At 51.7% G+C, this 23,516-nt stretch overlaps 1 protein-coding gene across 6 annotated transcripts in view; it reads right to left on the minus strand.

Annotated features, from left to right (window-relative positions):
- Nucleotides 1-23,516, minus strand: part of LOC106594621 (trinucleotide repeat-containing gene 6A protein) — a 76,499-nt gene that overhangs the window by 12,786 nt on the left and 40,197 nt on the right. For 4 of the 6 annotated variants that reach the window (XM_082976213.1, XM_082976211.1, XM_082976212.1 and 1 more), the window contains 14 exons: nucleotides 22,816-22,910; nucleotides 17,543-20,135; nucleotides 15,721-15,930; nucleotides 14,495-14,745; nucleotides 13,488-13,565; nucleotides 12,196-12,375; nucleotides 9,913-10,068; nucleotides 9,681-9,797; nucleotides 8,734-8,868; nucleotides 8,523-8,618; nucleotides 6,487-6,670; nucleotides 4,491-4,613; nucleotides 2,992-3,165; nucleotides 427-564 (listed from right to left, as the gene is read on the minus strand). In XM_082976213.1, coding sequence (XP_082832339.1) covers nucleotides 427-564; nucleotides 2,992-3,165; nucleotides 4,491-4,613; nucleotides 6,487-6,670; nucleotides 8,523-8,618; nucleotides 8,734-8,868; nucleotides 9,681-9,797; nucleotides 9,913-10,068; nucleotides 12,196-12,375; nucleotides 13,488-13,565; nucleotides 14,495-14,745; nucleotides 15,721-15,930; nucleotides 17,543-20,135; nucleotides 22,816-22,910 — 4,530 coding nt within the window. The remainder of the gene's footprint in view (nucleotides 1-426; nucleotides 565-2,991; nucleotides 3,166-4,490; nucleotides 4,614-6,486; nucleotides 6,671-8,522; nucleotides 8,619-8,733; nucleotides 8,869-9,680; nucleotides 9,798-9,912; nucleotides 10,069-12,195; nucleotides 12,376-13,487; nucleotides 13,566-14,494; nucleotides 14,746-15,720; nucleotides 15,931-17,542; nucleotides 20,136-22,815; nucleotides 22,911-23,516) is intronic. The other 2 variants (XM_082976214.1, XM_082976216.1) reach the window with 2 other exon arrangements.

Raw genomic sequence — 23,516 nt, forward strand, 5'->3', positions numbered from 1 at the left:
AGAGGACGGTGTGTTACCTGGCAGGTCTCTGAGGGGGGTCTACATAGAGGACGGTGTGTGTTACCTGGCAGGTCTCTGAGGGGGTCTACATAGAGGACGGTGTTACCTGGCAGGTCTCTGAGGGGGGTCTACATAGAGGACGGTGTGTGTGTACCTGGCAGGTCTCTGAGGGGGTCTACATAGAGGACGGTGTGTGTGTTACCTGGCAGGTCTCTGAGGGGGTCTACATAGAGGACGGTGTGTTACCTGGCAGGTCTCTGAGGGGGGTCTATAGAGAGGACGGTGTGTTACCTGGCAGGTCTCTGAGGGGGGTCTACATAGAGGACGGTGTGTGTTACCTGGCAGGTCTCTGAGGGGGTCTACATAGAGGACGGTGTGTTACCTGGCAGGTCTCTGAGGGGGTCTACATAGAGGACGGTGTGTTACCTGGCAGGTCTCTGAGGGGGTCTGCGTGGCGGACGGTATTGATGGAGAGGTTGTTGATGACACTACCAGGGGTCACGAAAGGGTCAGTCTCAGGGTCGATGTTGGGGTAACCTTTCCATGGCTCCCCGGGCCGGAACTCTGGGGAGAGACATACAGGAAGTTGAAGTTGAAGAATTGTGCATTTAACATTTTTATTATTTTTTTTAAACTGTAATTATCATTTCCTGAAACCTAGGGGTGTTTCCACAATATGCATACTACCGCGCTCTCATCACGCTCCAAATTCATTATTCAACCACGTTGTCTTCAGGACGTTCTTGTGGAGGACCGAGTGTTTAGAGGAACCCGTAAAAACAGAACGTTTGAGAATCTCTCCAACTACTGTATTAACCTCACGCTGCAGCTTCCCCATTCACGGAGCCTTCTTACAGCAAGGACAATAGGAGACTCTTAACTAGATATACACAAAGGAATTGTTTTACTTCATAACTTCTCAGCTAGCTATATGTGAATCGTAATAATGTAGCTAACCAGCTAGTTTATGTCAGGCAACAAAAAAAAAAATGACCTAAAACTAATATTATGCAAGATTTTATGTCAATTCTTTGTGGGTAGCTAGCTAACAATTTGTTGTGGTTGTCTGGATAGCTAACAGTACTAGTAGCTAGCCAGCTAGCCCTAACAGTACTAGTAGCTAGCCAGCTAGCCCTAACAGTACTAGTAGCTAGCCAGCTAGCCCTAACAGTACTAGTAGCTAGCCAGCTAGCCCTAACAGTACTAGTAGCTAGCCAGCTAGCCCTAACAGTACTAGTAGCTAGCCAGCTAGCCCTAACAGTACTAGTAGCTAGCCAGCTAGCCCTAACAGTACTAGTAGCTAGCCAGCTAGCCCTAACAGTACTAGTAGCTAGCCAGTTAGCCCTAACAGTAGCTAGCTAACAATTTGTTGTGGCTGTCTGGATAGCTAACAGTACTAGTAGCTAGCCAGTTAGCCCTAACAGTACTAGCCAGCTAGCCCTAACAGTACTAGTAGCTAGCCAGCTAGCCCTAACAGTACTAGTAGCTAGCCAGTTCGCCCTAACAGTACTAGCCAGTTCGCCCTAACAGTACTAGCCAGCTAGCCCTAACAGTACTAGCCAGCTAGCCCTAACAGTACTAGCCAGCTAGCCCTAACAGTACTAGCCAGCTAGCCCTAACAGTACTAGCCAGCTAGCCCTAACAGTACTAGTAGCTAGCCCTAACAGTACTAGTAGCTAGCCCTAACAGTACTAGCCAGTTAGCCCTAACAGTACTAGCCAGTTAGCCCTAACAGTACTAGCCAGTTAGCCCTAACAGTCCTAGCCAGTTAGCCCTAACAGTACCAGTAGCTAGCCAGCTAGCCCTAACAGTACCAGTAGCTAGCCAGCTAGCCCTAACAGTACCAGTAGCTAGCCAGCTAGCCCTAACAGTACCAGTAGCTAGCCCGTATCAGCCCTACCAGTAGCCAGCCAGCTAGCCCTATCAGTACCAGTAGCTAGCCAGTTAGCCCTAACAGTACTAGTAGCTAGCCAGTTAGCCCTAACAGTACTAGTAGCTAGCCCGTTAGCCCTAACAGTACTAGTAGCTAGCCAGTTAGCACTAACAGTACTAGTAGCTAGCCAGTTAGCACTAACAGTACTAGTAGCTAGCCAGTTAGCACTAACAGTACTAGTAGTCTAGCCAGTTAGCCCTAACAGTACTAGTAGCTAGCCAGTTAGCCCGAACAGTACTAGTAGCTAGCCAGTTAGCCCTAACAGTACCAGTAGCTAGCCAGTTAGCCCTAACAGTACCAGTAGCTAGCCAGTTAGCACTAACAGTACTAGTAGCTAGCCAGCTAGCCCTAACAGTACTAGTAGCTAGCCCTAACAGCACTAGTAGCTAGCCAGTTAGCCCTATTAACTTATTATGGGCTTGTGATCTATGGTATTGTAGGCAGGTGGTAAACATGCCAAAATTAAACACAGCATGTATTTATTAACATATCAAGATAAAATATTGTAGTCAGGCAACATTTCATTCTGAAGTCTGACTGTATTTTCTCTCATTTCAGCTCAAATAATTTAAGAAAACATGTCATTTTTTATTTGTACGTTGTTGCATCATATTTCTTTGCACACTTTTCGTTGAAGCTGGCGTCGACGCTTCAAAACACGAACAAACGCATTTGGACTCATCCAAGTCAAAGTACAGAGGTCACTTCTCAAACCCCGTTTTCGCTTTGTCATTATGGAAAAGTGTGTGTATATTGCCCATTTAAAAAAAAATTGTATTTATATATATTTTTTTAAAGACACTGCGTCTCAGTGATTGAGGCGTCACTGCAGTATCTGGTTCGAATCCAGGCTGTATCACATCCGGGCCGTGATTGGGAGTCCCATAGGGAGGCGCATAATTGGCCAAAGCGTCGTCCTGGGTTTGGCCCGTCATTGTAAATAAGAATTTGTTCTTAACCGACTTGCCCTGGTTAAATAAAAGGTTAAATTTAAAACAAGTAGAGCTGTATTGAGATGTTACTGCTCTGTTTCACCTGTTCCTATTTAAAGTGCGTACCTGGGGGCCAGGTAACGTTTGTGTTTCCATGGGGGGATTTGGCACGAGGGGGCCAGCTGTCGCCCACCGAGCCCATTGATTGGCCGGGAGAGTTGAGGGGGGCGGAGCCAGCAGACAGGAAGTCGTACGGACCGAAGGGAGAATCTTCCAGACGCAGCCCAGACGACATGGCACCTGGAGACACACACACACACACTGTTAAACACACACACACACACACACAGTCACACACAGTTACACACACACGCACACGCCACAGCCAATAACCCATAGCACCAGGAGACATACCTGGTGTTTGAGATGGATTACATTACAGTCAGAGACTGACTGACCTTCAAATCACCTTCTAGATAGAACAGCCAGTCAGCTCCTAAATAACTATTACTGTCAGTCAGTCAGCCAGCCAGCCAGCCAGTCAGCCAGTCAGTTCCTAAATAACTATTACTGTCAGCCAGTCAGTCAGTCAGCCAGTCAGCTCCTAAATAACTATTACTGTCAGTCAGTCAGCTAGCCAGCCAGCCAGTCAGCTCCTAAATAACTATTACTGTCAGTCAGCCAGCCAGTCAGCCAGTCAGTCAGCCAGTCAGTCAGTCAGTCAGCCAGCCAGCCAGCCAGCCAGCTCCTAAATAACTATTACTGTCAGCCAGTCAGTCAGTCAGTCAGCCAGTCAGTCAGCCAGCTCCTAAATAACTATTACTGTCAGCCAGTCAGTCAGCCAGCCAGCCAGCCAGTCAGCTCCTAAATAACTATTACTGTCAGCCAGTCAGTCAGCCAGCCAGCCAGCCAGTCAGCCAGTCAGCTCCTAAATAACTATTACTGTCAGCCAGTCAGCTCAGCTCAGCTCAGCTCAGCCAGCCAGTCCCTAAATAACTATTACTGTCAGCCAGTCAGCCAGCCAGCCAGCCAGCTCCTAAATAACTATTACTGTCAGCCAGCCAGCCAGTCAGCCAGCCAGTCCCTAAATAACTATTACTGTCAGCCAGCCAGCCAGCCAGTCAGCCAGCCAGCCAGCCAGCCAGTCAGCCAGCCAGCCAGCTCCTAAATAACTATTACTGTCAGCCAGTCAGTCAGTCAGTCAGTCAGCCAGCCAGCCAGTCAGCCAGCCAGCTCCTAAATAACTATTACTAGTCAGTCAGTCAGTCAGTCAGTCAGCCAGCCAGCCAGCCAGCCAGCTCAGCTGGTGATCAGTAACGGAGAAAAATGTATTCTCTCCAATGCGGACACACAAGACACACACACACACACAACACGCACGCGGACACACACACACACAACACGCACGCGGACACACACAACACGCACGCGGACACACACACACACAACACGCACGCGGACACACACACACACAACACGCACGCGGACACACAACACGCACGCGACACACAACACGCACGCGGACACACAACACGCACGCGGACACACAACACGCACGCGGACACACAACACGCACGCGGACACACACACACACACAACACGCACGCGGACACTGAGTGACGTACCAGGTTTTCGCTCCAGAGGCGAGTTAACGTCCATGGCCGTCCATTTCTTCAGACGAGACTGAGGCTCCTTACAGCCCACACCAGACCCCATGTCCAGGCCTACATTCAGGTTAGAGGTCAAGCCTGGAGGACACGAGAGACCAGAGTCTACGGTAGTAGTTCAGACACACACAGACAGGACTACGTAGAGGATAAAACCCTGTCTTGGACTACAGAACTATGTAGACACCAGGATAAAACCCTGTCTTGGACTACGTAGAGGATAAAACCCTGTCTTGGACTACAGAACTATGTAGACACCAGGATAAAACCCTGTCTTGGACTACGTAGAGGATAAAACCCTGTCTTGAACTACGTAGAAGATAAAACCCTGTCTTGAACTACGTAGAGAGATAAAACCCTGTCTTGGACTACGTAGAGGATAAAACCCTGTCTTGGACTACGTAGAGGATAAAACCCTGTCTTGGACTACGTAGAGGATAAAACCCTGTCTTGGACTACGTAGAGGATAAAACCCTGTCTTGGACTACGTAGAGGATAAAACCCTGTCTTGGACTACGTAGAGGATAAAACCCTGTCTTGGACTACGTAGAGGATAAAACCCTGTCTTGGACTACGTAGAGGATAAAACCCTGTCTTGGACTACGTAGAGGATAAAACCCTGTCTTGGACTACGTTGTCTTGGACTACGTAGAGGATAAAACCCTGTCTTGAACTACGTAGAGGATAAAACCCTGTCTTGGACTACGTAGAGGATAAAACCCTGTCTTGGACTACGTAGAGGATAAAACCCTGTCTTGGACTACGTAGAGGATAAAACCCTGTCTTGGACTACGTAGAGGATAAAACCCTGTCTTGGACTACGTAGAGGATAAAATCCTGTCTTGGACTACGTAGAGGATAAAACCCTGTCTTGGACTACGTAGAGGATAAAACCCTGTCTTGGACTACGTAGAGGATAAAACCCTGTCTTGAACTACGTAGAGGATAAAACCCTGTCTTGGACTACGTAGAGGATAAAACCCTGTCTTGAACTACGTAGAGGATAAAACCCTGTCTTGGACTACGTAGAGGATAAAACCCTGTCTTGGACTACGTAGAGGATAAAACCCTGTCTTGAACTACGTAGAGGATAAAACCCTGTCTTGGACTACGTAGACACCAGGATAAAACAGAATGGTCCACAGGACAGGACACTAGTCTATCTCCTGTTTCTGTAGTGAGACAGCTTGATGTACCAGGACACCCCCTGGACAGGACACTAGTCTATCTCCTGTTTCTGTAGTGAGACAGCTTGATGTACCAGGACACCCCCTGGACAGGACACTAGTCTATCTCCTGTTTCTGTAGTGAGACAGCTTGATGTACCAGGACACCCCCTGGACAGGACACTAGTCTATCTCCTGTTTCTGTAGTGAGACAGCTTGATGTACCAGGACACCCCCTGGACAGGACACTAGTCTATCTCCTGTTTCTGTAGAGAGACAGCTTGATGTACCAGGACACCCCCTGGACAGGACACTAGTCTATCTCCTGTTTCTGTAGTGAGGCAGCTTGATGTACCAGGACACCCCCTGGACAGGACACTAGTCTGTCTCCTGTTTCTGTAGTGAGACAGCTTGATGTACCGGGACACCCCCTGGACAGGACACTAGTCTGTCTCCTGTTTCTGTAGTGAGACAGCTTGATGTACCAGGACACCCCCTGGACAGGACACTAGTCTATCTCCTGTTTCTGTAGTGAGACAGCTTGATGTACCGGGACACCCCCTGGACAGGACACTAGTCTGTCTCCTGTTTCTGTAGTGAGACAGCTTGATGTACCAGGACACCCCCTGGACAGGACACATGTCTATCTCCTGTTTCTGTAGTGAGACAGCTTGATGTACCAGGACACCCCCTGGACAGGACTCTAGTCTATCACAGGCCCCCCTGGGTGTGAGGACCCTATTAAATTATCAGGTTGATATTTCCCATCAGGCATCATGAAGGCCTACCTAAAGGGAAGTTGGTAAAAGAGCCCATGGAGTTGGGCTCCTTCTGCAGCTCAGATGCATTCTGGGGCATGTAGTTGTCCATGTAGGACTTATGGGGCTGGTGGGCGGGGTTCTGCTTCAGGAGGGAGGGGTCAAGGTGATGCGGAGGCTGCATCATCGACTGGGACGAACCAATAGGACGGCCCTGCACACACAGAGAGGGGAGGGGTTAGATTTACACAACGGCACATACTGCACCATTAGTCTGTACTATATACAGACTGCCCCATATACAGACTGCCGTATACACAGACTGCCCTATATACAGACTGCCCCATATACAGACTGCCCCATATACAGACTGCCGTATACACAGACTACCCCTTATACAGACTGCCCCATATACAGACTGCCGTATACACAGACTACCCCATATACAGACTGCCCCATATACAGACTGCCCCATATACAGACTGCCCCATATACAGACTGCCCTATATACAGACTACCCTATATACAGACTACCGTATACACAGACTGCCCTATATACAGACTACCGTATACACAGACTACCCCATATACAGACTGCCCCATATACAGACTGCCCCATATACAGACTGCCCCATATACAGACTGCCCCATATACAGACTGCCCCATATACAGACTGCCCCATATACAGACTGCCCCATTAGTCTGTACTACCCTATATACAGACTGCCCCATATACAGACTGCCCTATATACAGACTGCCCTATATACAGACTGCCCTATATACAGACTGCCCTATACACAGACTACCCCATACACAGACTACCCCATATACAGACTACCCCATATACAGATTACCCCATATACAGACTACCCCATATACAGATTACCCCATATACAGATTACCCCATATACAGATTACCCCATTAGTCTGTATTATATACAGACTATCCCATATACAGACTGCCCCATATACAGACTACCCTATATACAGACTACCCTATACACAGACTGCCCATTAGTCTGTACTATACTATATACGGACTGCCCCATATACAGACTTCCATATATACAGACTTCCATATACACAGACTGCCCCATTAGTCTGTACTACCCTATATACAGACTGCCCCATATACAGACTGCCCCATATACAGACTGCCCCATTAGTCTGTACTAGACTATATACAGACTGCCCCATATACAGACTGCCCTACATACAGACTGCCCTATATACAGACTACCCTATATACAGACTACCCTATATACAGACTACCCTATATACAGACTACCCTATATACAGACTGCACCATTAGTCTGTACTGTACTATATACAGACTGCCCCATATACAGACTGCACCATATACAGACTGCCCCATATACAGACTGCCCCATATACAGACAGACTGCCCGGTATACAGACAGACTGCCCCTTTACAGACAGACTGCCCCGTATACAGACTACCCTAGACACAGACTACCCTAGACACAGACTACCCTAGACACAGACTACCCTAGACACAGACTGCCCCATATACAGACTACCCTAGACACAGACTGCCCTAGACACAGACTGCCCCACATAGACTGCCCCACATACAGACTGCCCCATTAGTCTGTACTAGACTATATACAGACTACAGCATTAGACAGAGCCACAGCCAGCCAGACAGACAGAGCCACAGCCAGCCAGACAGACAGAGCCACAGCCAGCCAGACAGACAGAGCCACAGCCAGCCAGACAGACAGAGCCACAGCCAGACACAGACACAGACAGAGCCACAGCCAGACACAGACACAGACAGAGCCACAGCCAGCGGCACAGCCAGCCAGGCACAGCCAGCCGAGACACAGCCAGACACGAGCCGCAGACACAGAGACCAGCAGCCGAGACACAGCCAGACACGAGCCAGCCAGCCGACAGAGACACAGCCAGACACAGAGACACAGCCAGACACAGAGCCAGCCAGCCAGGCACAGCCAGACACGAGCCAGCCAGCCGACAGAGACACAGCCAGCCGAGCACAGCCAGCCAGCCGAGCCAGCCAGACAGAGAGCCAGTATGTACCTGTTGCTGCTGGTGTCCACCAGGGATGGGTCTGTGATTCTGCTGCTGTCCACCAGGCATGGTCCTCTGCTGCTGCTGCGACTGGAGGAGGAGACGCTGCGGAGACAAAACCACCTCGTCAGGAACTACACAACATTTTACATCCCAGTTCACTGGAATTAAGTGTTAGAGAGGTGTGTGTGTGTGTGTGTGTGTGTGTGTGTGTGTTCACCTGTAACTGGTTAAGCTGGTTGAGTTGAGACAGCTGGTTGAGCTGAGACAGCTGGTTGAGAACAGCGACCTGCTGTGGACCAAACAGGTTCAGACCTCCTGCACTGGGAGGGTACTTCAGTAGAGAGGGAGGGACCTGGAACACAGTCACGCCAACTAGATCAGTATTATAGACTCAGACCTCCTGCACTGGGATGAGTAGGACAGACTCAGACCTCCTGCACTGGGATGAGTAGGACAGACTCAGACCTCCTGCACTGGGAGGACAGCTCGATCAGTATTACAGACTCAGACCTCCTGCACTGGGAGGACAACTAGATCAGTAGAGATGTCAATAATAAGGCAATGGGGAGAATATTGTTGGACCTTCAGGAGGCTGAACATCCCCTTTAAAAAGGGACCCCCTGGTTCACATCCCCTTTAAAAAGGGACCCCCTGGTTCACATCCCCTTTAAAAAGGGACCCCCTGGTTCACATCCCCTTTAAAAAGGGACCCCCTGGTTCACATCCCCTTTAAAAGGGACCCCCTGGTTCACATCCCCTTTAAAAAGGGACCCCCTGGTTCACATCCCCTTTAAAAAGGGACCCCCTGGTTCACATCCCCTTTAAAAAGGGACCCCCTGGTTCACATCCCCTTTAAAAGGGACCCCCTGGTTCACATCCCCTTTAAAAGGGACCCCCTGGTTCACATCCCCTTTAAAAGGGACCCCCTGGTTCACATCCCCTTTAAAAGGGACCCCCTGGTTCACATCCCCTTTAAAAGGGACCCCCTGGTTCACATCCCCTTTAAAAGGGACCCCCTGGTTCACATCCCCTTTAAAAGGGACCCCCTGGTTCACATCCCCTTTAAAAGGGACCTTCTGGTTCACATTTTTAGATAATCACACCAGGTGTGTGTGTGTGTGTGTGTGTGTGTGTGTGTGTGTGTGTGTGTGTGTGTGTGTGTACCTGAGAGGACAGGACGGGTGGAGGCACTTGGTTACGGAGATTGTTCTGGGCTGAGTTGAGGGGCTGGGGAGCGTTATGAGACGGGGCTACACTGCTGCCGTACATGGAATTTACATTCTGAAAACACACACACACACACACACACGTTAAGAAGACAAACACACAGGATACACACACTTCAGACAGATTGTTCACACACACACTATATTCAAGAGCAGCAGTAACCACTCACCTGCCTACCAGCCTCAGAGACAGAGGGGGTGGGAGCCTGCCCTGAGCAGAGAGAGGGGATAGGCTGAGCAGAGTGGGAGGGGGAAAAGCTCATGCCGTGATTGGAGGAGAGCTCCTCCGAGGCGGATCTATCGTAAGCAGAGAGCGGCAGGGAGAGCTGCAGAGGCAAGGACAGATGAGGAAGAGGCATGACATCGTGGAAATCAAGGGGAGGAGAGAGAAAGACAGCAGGAGGAGAGGAGGCCCCAGAGGATGGAGGGAGAAGAGAGGAGGGAGGAGAGGAGGCCCCAGAGGATGGAGGGAGAAAGAGAAGGAGGGAGGAGAGAGGAGGCCCCAGAGGATGGAGGGAGAAAGACAACAGGAGGAGAGGAAGCCAGAGAAGCGACAGGAGAAAGAAAGCCAAAGCTTTTTTATGTCACTGAGCTACCACCAGGGGACTACATTCTGATATAACACTGAGCTACCACCAGGGGACTACATTCTGATATAACACTGAGCTACCACCAGGGGAATACATTCTGATATAACACTGAGCTACCACCAGGGGACTACATTCTGATATATCACTGAGCTACCACCAGGGGACTACATTCTGATATAACACTGAGCTACCACCAGGGGACTACATTCTGATATAACACTGAGCTACCACCAGGGGACTACATTCTGATATATCACTGAGCTACCACCAGGGGAATACATTCTGATATATCACTGAGCTACCACCAGGGGACTACATTCTGATATAACACTGAGCTACCACCAGGGGACTACATTCTGATATAACACTGAGCTACCACCAGGGGGACTACATTCTGATATATCACTGAGCTACCACCAGGGGATTACATTCTGATATAACACTGAGCTACCACCAGGGGACTACATTCTGATATAACACTGAGCTACCACCAGGGGACTACATTCTGATATAACACTGAGCTACCACCAGGGGACTACATTCTGATATAACACTGAGCTACCACCAGGGGACTACATTCTGATATAACACTGAGCTACCACCAGGGGACTACATTCTGATATAACACTGAGCTACCACCAGGGGACTACATTCTGATATATCACTGAGCTACCACCAGGGGACTACATTCTGATATAACACTGAGCTACCACCAGGGGACTACATTCTGATATAACACTGAGCTACCACCAGGGGACTACATTCTGATATATCACTGAGCTACCACCAGGGGACTACATTCTGATATATCACTGAGCTACCACCAGGGGACTACATTCTGATATATCACTGAGCTACCACCAGGGGACTACATTCTGATATATCACTGAGCTACCACCAGGGGACTACATTCTGATATAACACTGAGCTACCACCAGGGGACTACATTCTGTAACAACACTGAGCTACCACCAGGGGACTACATTCTGATATAACACTGAGCTACCACCAGGGGACTACATTCTGATATATCACTGAGCTACCACCAGGGGACTACATTCTGATATATCACTGAGCTACCACCAGGGGACTACATTCTGATATATCACTGAGCTACCACCAGGGGGCTACATTCTGATATATCACTGAGCTACCACCAGGGGACTACATTCTGATATAACACTGAGCTACCACCAGGGGACTACATTCTGATATAACACTGAGCTACCACCAGGGGACTACATTCTGATATATCACTGAGCTACCACCAGGGGACTACATTCTGATATAACACTGAGCTACCACCAGGGGACTACATTCTGATATATCACTGAGCTACCACCAGGGGACTACATTCTGATATAACACTGAGCTACCACCAGGGGGACTACATTCTGTATATGATCACTGAGCTACCACCAGGGGGACTACATTCTGTATATGTCACTGAGCTACCACCAGGGGGACTACATTCTGATATATCACTGAGCTACCACCAGGGGACTACATTCTGATATAACACTGAGCTACCACCAGGGGACTACATTCTGATATATCACTGAGCTACCACCAGGGGACTACATTCTGATATAACACTGAGCTACCACCAGGGGACTACATTCTGATATAACACTGAGCTACCACCAGGGGACTACATTCTGATATAACACTGAGCTACCACCAGGGGGCTACATTCTGATATATCACTGAGCTACCACCAGGGGGCTACATTCTGATATATCACTGAGCTACCACCAGGGGGCTACATTCTGATATAACACTGAGCTACCACCAGGGGGCAGTGCAGCGCTGGGAGACGGTACACCACACAGACAGAGGAAAGAGCAACACACAAGACAGTACCTTGTCGTAGTAAGGGCTTCTCTCCATGGAAGGCTCTTTGTGAATCTGGTGCCTGGAGGCAGGGTTTTTCCCCATCACTCCACTGTACTCTCCCATGTTCACATCCATACGCTTGTCTGACATCATCCCTCCTCCCATCTCCATCTTATTGCTCTTCGACAAGTCTTCAGGAGAGTCCCTCTAGGGGATGGACAGAGAGAGGGAAAGATAGGTCAGACGAGAGAGAGAGAGACGAGAGAGAGACGAGAGAGAGAGAGACGAGAGAGAGGCGAGAGAGAGAGAGAGAGAGAGAGCGAAAGAGAGAGCGAAAGAGAGAGCGAAAGAGAGAGCGAGAAAGAGAGAGAGTCCACTAATGTGCTGGGGGCTGGTCTAGTGGTAGTGCTGCTGCCCCTGGAGGCAGAGGTTTGCAAGTGCAGCAGCAGAAATTGTACAATTATTTATCATCTCGCTCTCAGGTCCTAGCAGGCAGATCTGTTACACATAAGTCCACCCAAGGCCTGTTACAGTCCCACCTGAAGGGTCGGGTTCAGGGAACAGAAAACCCAAGACCGGTTACAGTCCCACCTGAAGGGTTGGGTTCAGGGAACAGAAAACCCAAGACCGGTTACAGTCCCACCTGAAGGGTCGGGTTCAGGGAACAGAAAACCCAAGACCGGTTACAGTCCCACCTGAAGGGTTGGGTTCAGGGAACAGAAAACCCAAGACCGGTTACAGTCCCACCTGAAGGGTCGGGTTCAGGGAACAGATTACCCTGAAGGGCGACATCTGACGAGTTCCAACCCCTCTTCGCTATTTAACAACTTTTCTTGAGTTTCTATCTTTATTTTTGGTGCAGAAAGATCATACTATTATCTCATGTGACCACCAAGCACTTCTGGACCAACAGAAGGACAATTCCTAACCTCCATTTAGGACTTCACATCCCAAAGTGGAGAAACCAGCTGATTGAAATAAATCAAAAAGTTTGATGAAGAGTTGGTTATTAAAAATCAGCTGCGTAGTGCTAGGGCTCCGTCGGGTCGTCGGGGGAGAAGGGTTCCGTCGGGTCGTCGGGGGGAAGCGCTCCGTCGGGGGGGGGGGGGAAGGGCTCCGTCGGGGGGGGGGGGGGGAAGGGCTCCGTCGGGCCGGAAGGGCTCCGTCGGGGGGGGGGAAGGGCTCCGTCGGTCGTCGGGGGAAGGGCTCGTCAGTCAGCGTTTCACGGTAAAGTTCTACTACGCCTGTTGTATTCGGTGAGTTGTTACAAAAAACAGCATTTGATTTTGAGGGTTCAAGGTTCAAGGCTGCATACTCACAACGTAGTTCATGTTGTTGAACTGTTTAACAAACTGGGTCATCCAGGCATCCTCCTGCTTGTTCACTGATTTGTTCATCTGAAACACAGAGAGAGACCCGGTTAATATCCTACACAGAGAGACCCGGTTAATATCCTACACAGAGAGAGAGACCCGGTTAATATCCTACACAGAGAGAGAGACCCGGTTAATATCCTACACAGAGAGAGAGACCCGGTTAATATCCTACACAGAGAGAGAGACCCGGTTAATATCCTTCACAGAGAGAGAGACCCGGTTAATATCCTTCACAGAGAGACCCGGTTAATATCCTTCACAGAGAGAGAGACCCGGTTAATATCCTACACAGAGAGAGAGACCCGGTTAATATCCTTCACAGAGAGAGAGACCCGGTTAATATCCTACACAGAGAGAGAGACCCGGTTAATATCCTACACAGAGAGAGAGACCCGGTTAATATCCTTCACAGAGAGAGAGACCCGGTTAATATCCTTCACAGAGAGAGAGACCCGGTTAATATCCTTCACAGAGAGAGAGACCCGGTTAATATCCTTCACAGAGAGAGAGACCCGGTTAATATCCTACACAGAGAGAGAGACCCGGTTAATATCCTACACAGAGAGAGAGACCCGGTTAATATCCTACACAGAGAGAGAGACCCGGTTAATATCCTACACAGAGAGAGAGACCCGGTTAATATCCTACACAGAGAGAGAGACCCGGTTAATATCCTACACAGAGAGAGAGACCCGGTTAATATCCTACACAGAGAGAGAGACCCGGTTAATATCCTACACAGAGAGAGAGACCCGGTTAATATCCTACACAGAGAGAGAGACCTGGTTAATATCCTACACAGAGAGAGAGACCCGGTTAATATCCTACACAGAGAGAGAGACCCGGTTAATATCCTACACAGAGAGAGAGACCCGGTTAATATCCTACACAGAGAGACCTGGTTAATATCCTACACAGAGAGACCTGGTTAATGACCTTCACAGTAATACCTTAGGAGGGATTTTCTTCATGTAGTTCCAGCTGTGTTGCTGGGGCCCATTGTTCCTGTTGTCCTGACCGTGGCCGTCTCTCTCCCGGTCTCTGTGGTTCTCTCTGTGACCGTCTCTCTCCCGGTCTCGGTGACTTGGGGCGTTGCTCCACATCCCGATCTCCACCTCCTCCTCTGGTTCCCAACTGGACTGGCACGACACCTCCTCACCACACCAGGTATTACTCTCCTGCTGGTGCATGGGCTTGGGACCTGGAGAGAGGAGGGGAGAGAGGACGAAAGGGATGAAACCCTGGAGAGAGAACAGGGAGACAAGGGGGGACGGGACCCGGGGGGAGACAAGGGGGGACGGGACCCGGGGGGAGACGAGGGGGGACGGGCCCCTCGGGGAGACGAGACCCGGGGAGAGACGGGACCCGGGGGGAGACGGGACCCGGGGGGAGACGGGACCCGGGGGGAGACGGGACCCGGGGGGAGACGGGACCCGGGGGGAGACGGGACCCGGGGGGAGACGGGACCCGGGGGGAGACGGGACCCGGGGGGAGACGGGACTCGGAGGGAGATGGGACCCGGGGGGAGACGAGGGGGGACGGGCCCCTCGGGGAGACGAGACCCGGGGGGACGGGACCCGGGGGGAGACGGGACTCGGAGGGACGGGACCCGGGGGGAGACGGGACTCGGAGGGAGACGGGACCCGGGGGGAGACGGGACTCGGAGGGAGACGGGACCCGGGGGAAGACGAGGGGGGACGGGACCCGGAGGGAGACGGGACCCGGGGGGAGACGGGACCCGGGGGGAGACGGGACCCGGGGGGAGACGGGACCCGGGGGGAGACGGGACCCGGGGGGAGACGGGACCCGGGGGGAGACGAGGGGGGACCGGGACCTGGAGGGAGACGGGGGGGGGACCTGGAGGGAGACGGGGGGGGGACCTGGAGGGAGACGGGGGGGGGGGACCTGGAGGGAGACGGGGGGGGGGACCTGGAGGGAGACGGGGGGGGGGACCTGGAGGGAGACGGGGGGGGGGACCTGGAGGGAGACGGGGGGGGGGACCTGGAGGGAGACGGGGGGGGACCTGGGGGGGGACCTGGAGGGAGACGGGGGGGGGACGGGGGGGGACCTGGAGGGAGACGGGGGGGGGGACCTGGAGGGAGACGGGGGGGGACCTGGAGGGAGACGGGGGGGGGACCTGGAGGGAGACGGGGGGATGTGTGTGTGTGTGTCTCACCAGGTTTGTGGTGGTTCTGTGGTCCAGGTCCTTCCCAGCCTCCCGTCCCAGAGTTGTCCCCTCTGTGTCCCAGCTCCTCCCAGGTGGAGCTGGTGTCCATGGGTTTCCCCCAGGCCGATGTCCCGTTGTCCACAGAGACAGGGGGGCCTGACGGCTCACACCACGTTCCTGACTCCATCTTCTGGGGACCTCCGTACTGTTCACCCCAGCCTGGAGGCAGGAGAGGGGGGGAGAGGAAAGATGGGGGAGAGAGGCGGAGGTATGTGAGATGGAGATTCCTAAATGGCAGGTAACTTTGTACCTTCTGAACTCTGCTGTTGTACTGATCAATAACAGACGAGCTGGGCTTCTAGTCTCAGACGGATCAATAACAGTCGTTTAGCGCCTAGCATGAGGCTAGCGTTTAGCGCCTAGCATGAGGCTAGCGTTTAGCGCCTAGCATGAGGCTATCTGGGAGTGATTTATATAGAGCCCTGGATCTGGGAGTGGTTTATATAGAGCCCTGGATCTGGGAGGGGTTTATATAGAGCCCTGGATCTGGGAGTGGTTTATATAGAGCCCTGGATCTGGGAGTGGTTTTATATAGAGCCCTGGATCTGGGAGTGGTTTATATAGAGCCCTGGATCTGGGAGGGATTTATATAGAGCCCTGGATCTGGGAGTGGTTTATATAGAGCCCTGGATCTGGGAGTGGTTTATATAGAGCCCTGGATCTGGGAGTGGTTTATATAGAGCCCTGGATCTGGGAGTGGTTTTATACAGCCCTGGATCTGGGAGTGGTTTTATACAGCCCTGGATCTGGGAGGGGTTTATATAGAGCCCTGGATCTGGGAGTGGTTTATATAGAGCCCTGGATCTGGGAGGGGTTTATATACAGCCCTGGATCTGGGAGGGGTTTATATACAGCCCTGGATCTGGGAGTGGTTTATATAGAGCCCTGGATCTGGGAGTGGTTTATATAGAGCCCTGGATCTGGGAGTGGTTTATATAGAGCCCTGGATCTGGGAGTGGTTTATATAGAGCCCTGGATCTGGGAGTGGTTTATATAGAGCCCTGGATCTGGGAGTGATTTATATAGAGCCCTGGATCTGGGAGGGATTTATATAGAGCCCTGGATCTGGGAGTGGTTTATATAGAGCCCTGGATCTGGGAGTGGTTTTATATAGAGCCCTGGATCTGGGAGTGGTTTTATATAGAGCCCTGGACCTGGGAGGGGTTTATATAGAGCCCTGGATCTGGGAGTGGTTTATATAGAGCCCTGGATCTGGGAGTGGTTTATATAGAGCCCTGGACCTGGGAGGGGTTTATATAGAGCCCTGGATCTGGGAGTGGTTTATATAGAGCCCTGGATCTGGGAGTGGTTTATATAGAGCCCTGGATCTGGGAGTGGTTTATATAGAGCCCTGGATCTGGGAGTGGTTTATATAGAGCCCTGGATCTGGGAGGGGTTTATATAGAGCCCTGGATCTGGGAGGGGTTTATATAGAGCCCTGGATCTGGGAGTGGTTTATATAGAGCCCTGGATCTGGGAGGGGTTTATATAGAGCCCTTTCTGTCTCCCCCCTTTCTGTCTCTTTCTCAGTCTCCCCCCTTTCTGTCTCAGTCATCCCCCTTTCTCTCAGTCCCCACCCCCCCTGGAACTCTCTGTATTTCAGACCAAACAAAGGTCTGTGTTTCTGCCTGCTCTCACAGCGCAGAGAGAAAAATCAATGCTGTAGAACATTCCAGAAGGATGACGCAACCCAAACACACACACACACACACACACACAGTGTCCTCCACCTCCCCTTAGTGTGTGTGTGTGTAAAGCTCCCTCCACTCACCAGGGCTGCAGGTCTTGTCCTTGTCGGCCATGTTGTTCAGGGGTGGTGGGGGCTGCTGGGTCTGCAGGGGTTTGGTCATGACCATGGCATCCTGCTCTGATTGGCTGGTCTTGTTCCACATATTAACCCCGCTACAGTTGTATTTGTTGGGGTCTCCCCATGCCGACGTCCCGTCGTCGATCTCCATCCGTCTCCTCACCGACTCTGGACTAGGCTCCTCCCACCCGGTAGGCTCCTCCTCTTTGTGGGAGGATCCAACAGGGACCGCCCCTCCAGTCCAGCCGCTGGGTTTGGAACCTCCGGGACCTGAGGGTTGGGGACCACCTGGTGGAAGTCCTCTAGGGTCCTGGCCAGGGTTGGAATTAGAGTCTGGGCTTTTACCCCAATCGGAAGGGGGCGCCGGGTCTCCCCAGTTCTGAGAAGGGTGGTTGGGCTTCATGGCCGACTCGCCCCATCCCCCTTGGGTCTGGTGGTTCTGGGGCTTGGGTCCGGGGATGGATACGGAGGGCTCTCCCCAGCCAGAGTGAGGGTTGTTGGGGCGTTCAGGGGTGTTGGACCCTCCGCTGCCACCCCAGGTGCTGCTGCTGTCGTCGGTGTGTGTGTTGGTGTTGACCGGGTGGCCGGGTTCACCCCATCCTCCAGACCCCGAACGGTCGCTGTCGTTGTCCCATCCCCCAGACCCGCTAGTCTTCTGGGGCTGGCCCCAGTAGCTGCTCCCTCCTCCTCTGGAGCGGTCTCCACCACCACTAGGGGCGCCCCAGCTCTGCTGCTTTTGGGGTTTAGGAGGGTTCGTCCAGGTGTTGGACTGATCTTCCTTCTGGCTGTTACCCCAGGTAGAGGAAGAGTTGCTGTTCTCCCATCCTCGCTCTCCTCCAGGGCCTTTGTTGTCTCTGTCTCCACACCCAGACAAGGTCTTCTGCTCTGCCCAGGCAGGCCCTCCTGACTCTGGGCTTGTATTTCCCGGCCCGTCCCCCCATCCTCCAGAGCTGGAGGTCTGAGAACGGGCTGCGTGGCTTTTCGATCCCCAGCCAGGGCCTCCGTTACCGGGCTTCCTGTCATCGGGTCTGGGGGCAGGAGAGGTGACGTCCCAGGCTGTGTTCTGGCGTATGGGGGTCTGACCCCAGCCGGTGTTGCAGAGGACACGGGGGTCCACGTCTGTACAGGAGAGGACTTGCTGAGTTGACCCAGGGAGGGGGACTCTTCGACGGGGATCGTTCCTGTCCCGGTCTAAGCTACGGCCTACAGAGCTCTCCCCGCTCCCCTCACTGCCTCCAGACGTACCCCAGCACCCGCTCGCATGTCCCTGCACTCCTCCTCCTCCTCCCATCCTGAGGGCATCATCTTCAAGACTCTTCCAGCCGTTGGCTCCTCCCCCCGACTTCCGTCCGTCGCTGGAATCCTGAGATTTGTTGCCGGGCAACGAGCTCCACTCCCCATTGGGGGGTTGCCTGTTGGAGGAGGAGCCAGATGAAGAACAGGAGGAAGAGGAGGAGGCGCTGCCCCACGGTCGGGGGATGCCAGCAGGACCCACTCCGTTCCCGTTGATCCCACCTCCTCCAGTCCCCAAGGACAGGTTGTGAGGAGAGGAGGAAGCAGCGGGGCCAGAGTCCCACCTCCCTACAGGGGTCTTGCTGTTATTTTTACTGTTGTAAACAGCAGCAGCAGCAGCAGGGGAGGAGGGCTGGCCCTGTCCCTGGCCGTTCACAGTGTCTCCAGGGCCCGAAACCCCCCAGGGCTTAGAGAAGCCCCCTGCCAGGCCGTCGCTGTAGGGGTGCTGGGCGCCATAGAGGGTCCCGTTGGAGAGCTGATCTCCAGGCTCTGACCCTCCTCCTCCTCCTCCTCCTCCTCCAGCTCCCCAGGAACGCTGCCCCGAGCCGGATTCGTTCCTCTGCACTGAGCCGCCCGTAGAGTTTGGTAAACTAGAGGTGTTTATGGCGTTAGTAGTGTTATTTGGTCCGTTGGTCGCTTCAGTGTTAAGGTGGTGAGTCTTGACAGTAGTATCATTCAGGAGGTGGTGCTGTTGTTCTGATAGAGACGGAGAGAGGCTGTCCGGCTGTATCGCTCCCCAGCCCAGAGAGCCTCCCTGCTGGCCAATCTTACAGCCAGAGGGTCCCTGGGGACCAGGCCAGGCACTGTGGTTAACATTTGGGTTCAAAGTGCTGGGGTTCACACCAGCTCCGTTGGCCGACGCCCGGTGGCTCGGCTTGTTGCCGCGGCTACCGTCGGCGGGGGCGGAGGCGTCGTTGTCGTCGGGGCCGGCGTTCATCGCCGAGCCGTTGGTCACGCCCCCCCACGGGCTTTTCACCGCCCCGTTACACATTATGACGTTATTGCTGCTGCTACAGGGAGGAGGGGCGCAGCCGTTAGTCACCGTCAGGGGGGAGAAGTGGTTCCCGTTACGGTCTCCGTTAACGCCGGGCGGCGACGACAACGTCATCACGGTGACCAAGTTCTTCTCCGAGCCGCCAGAGCTAGAGGCGGAGTCTGTGTCCATGCATTCTGAGGTGAGCTCGGGGTCGCTGCCGGAGCTGCTGCCGGATGCCGAGTTGGACGAGGAGGAAGGCGCGTCACTGCAGACCGAGTCTACCAGCACCTTGAAAAGAAAAATCAATTTTTATTAAGAAATAAAACGTTATTTATAAAAATCGAGCCTTTAAAAAAATTTACAAATTTAAAAAAGGGACCCAAATTCGCTTTACACTTGTATAAACATCCACATGGCAGTCAGAGATACTGAAATACATGGATATTGCGTCTGAAAACTAAAAAAAAAACGGTCCCAAATTCTGATCTTTTTAAAATCATATCTTTATCAGAACCAGTTTTTAACGGGCTTTTAAAGTTGACTTCAGCCGCAAAGGTTTAGGAGGAAAAACACCAATGAGATTGAATGTTTGAATTACTTTACAATAGGATACATATATTTGAATTGGAGACTAAATTCCTTCAAAAATATTAAAACACTAAAAGAAATATGCTTTTGATTTCACTATATTCAACACTGGATGAAACACGACAACAACAAAAACAATGACAATCATTTCAATTCAGCAGGAACGGGTTGCGGAACGGGTTACAGAACGGGTTGCGGAACGGGTTACAGAACGGGTAGGGGAACGCGTTGCGGAACGGATTGCGGAACGGGTTACAGAACGGGTTACAGAACGGGTAGGGGAACGCGTTGCGGAACGGGTTGCGGAACGGGTTACAGAACGGGTTACAGAACGGGTAGGGGAACGCGTTGCGGAATGCGTTGCGGAACGGGTAGGGGAACGCGTTACAGAACGGGTTGCGGAACGGGTTACAGAACGGGTAGGGGAACGCGTTGCGGAACGGGTTACAGAACGGGTAGGGGAACGGGTAGGGGAACGCGTTGCGGAACGGGTTACAGAACGGGTAGGGGAACGGGCAAGAAGCTTCTCGCTTCCAACACAGCTAACGACTGAGAGCAAGAAGCTTCTCGCTTCCAACATAGCTAACGACTGAGAGCAAGAAGCTTCTCGCTTCCAACATAGCTAACGACTGAGAGCAAGAAGCTTCTCGCTTCCAACATAGCTAACGACTGAGAGCAAGAAGCTTCTCGCTTCCAACACAGCTAACGACTGAGAGCAAGAAGCTTCTCGCTTCCAACATAGCTAACGACTGAGAGCAAGAAGCTTCTCGCTTCCAACACAGCTAACGACTGAGAGCAAGAAGCTTCTCGCTTCCAACACAGCTAACGACAGAGAGCAAGAAGCTTCTCGCTTCCAACACAGCTAACGACAGAGCAAGAAGCTTCTCGCTTCCAACACAGCTAACGACAGAGAGGAAGAAGCTTCTCGCTTCCAACACAGCTAACGACAGAGAGGAAGAAGCTTCTCGCTTCCAACACAGCTAACGACAGAGGAAGAAGCTTCTCGCTTCCAACACAGCTAACGACAGAGAGCAAGAAGCTTCTCGCTTCCAACATAGCTAACGACTGAGAGGAAGAAGCTTCTCGCTTCCAACACAGCTAACGACAGAGAGCAAGAAGCTTCTCGCTTCCAACATAGCTAACGACAGAGAGCAAGACGCTTCTCGCTTCCAACACAGCTAACGACTGAGAGCAAGACGCTTCTCGCTTCCAACACAGCTAACGACTGAGAGCAAGACGCTTCTCGCTTCCAACACAGCTAACGACTGAGCAAGACGCTTCTCGCTTCCAGCAAATTAAAGATAGGATAGCGATTGCTTTGCTACCCAAAACCAAAGTAATTCTGAACTGCTGAAATTACTGCAATACTGTTAATATATTTTCATGTCATTTTTTCCCCAGTCCTACCCACTGATGAAGCAACATCGGAAGGAAGTGTGAACAGCTTTAATGAACGCAAGCTACAGCGTACGACTACTTGTTGATTCAAATGACAAGCCGACCCACTTGTATTCAGAACCACGTTGTTGACTGACAACTTTACTAACTAGCTAGTTTATTATTCGGTCTAAACCCGTCTGATTTCATTACTAACTAGCTAGTTCACTATTCTGTCTAAACCAGTCTGATTTCATTACTAACTAGCTAGTTCACTATTCTGTCTAAACCAGTCTGATTTCATTACTAACTAGCTAGTTCACTATTCTGTCTAAACCAGTCTGATTTCATTACTAACTAGCTAGTTCACTATTCTGTCTAAAACCAGTCTGATTTCATTACTAACTAGCTAGTTCATTATTCAGTCTAAACCAGTCTGATTTCATTAACTAGCTAGTTCATTATTCAGTCTAAACCAGTCTGATTTCATTACTAACTAGCTAGTTCACTATTCTGTCTAAAACCAGTCTGATTTCATTACTAACTAGCTAGTTCATTATTCGGTCTAAACCAGTCTGATTTCATTACTAACTAGCTAGTTCACTATTCTGTCTAAAACCAGTCTGATTTCATTACTAACTAGCTAGTTCATTATTTGGTCTAAACCAGTTAGCTGCGACAGTCTCAGGTCAGGGAAGTTTGAGCTAGCGTTTTCACATTGGGCATGCTAACTAAACTTGGAAATGTTCCTGAAGTAAAATCATACAATAGTTTTTTTCCCTTTCTTTACATTACAGTAAAAGATTGAAATGATTTCAAAAACAACCAGAAAAAAAAAAACTAGATTTCCGTTCCATTTTTTTTTCGAGACATCCGAACGGGTTTCTCGTAAACCGCCTCACATTATAACGTTCCAAGATTAAAATACAAGTGAAACCCCCCCCCCCAAAAAAACAACAAACATGGCGGTATATACACTTGGAGAAGCTCAGAGAATCCTCACCTTGCCCCAGTTACTGTTGGTGTCACTGCTGCAGGGAGAACCAGAGCTCCACGGGCAATTCTCATACTGCGAATCCAGGCCAGGGTGGTCCAAACCTGGGGACAGAAAGGGGGAGAGACGAAAGGGGTGGTGGTGGAAGTTTGGTTAGCTCACAAGAGAACACAAACACAAACCAGGACGTTCTTTCACTAATCATTGATCTGACGTGTGGATTGGTGGAAACGGGAGGGGTGGAACCCAGACGTTCACCTGTTACTGAGCGAGAAGAAGGAAAGGTGCCTTGTAGAAGTGCTCCAATGTCTCTCTGATCTCAATAACACGAGTACTCTCCCAGTGTCCCTCTAGCCCGGCCCAGTGTCCCTCTAACCCGGCCCGGCCCAGTGTCCCTCTAACCCGGCCCGGCCCAGTGTCTCTCTAACCCGGCCCAGTGTCTCCAACCCGGCCCGGCCCAGTGTCTCCAACCCGGCCCGGCCCAGTGTCTCCAACCCGGCCCGGCCCAGTGTCTCCAACCCGGCCCGGCCCAGTGTCTCCAACCCGGCCCGGCCCAGTGTCTCCAACCCGGCCCGGCCCAGTGTCTCTAACCCAGTCCCAGTGTCTCTAACCCAGTCCCAGTGTCTCTAACCCGGGGGGAGGGGAGAGACGGGAAAGGGAGGGGAGACGGGGGAGGGAGAGACGGGAAAGGGAGGGGAGAGGTGGGGGGG

The sequence above is a fragment of the Salmo salar genome, chromosome 06 (assembly GCF_965601325.2).
Source record: "Salmo salar chromosome 06, fSalSal1, whole genome shotgun sequence".
NCBI lineage: Eukaryota > Metazoa > Chordata > Actinopteri > Salmoniformes > Salmonidae > Salmo > Salmo salar.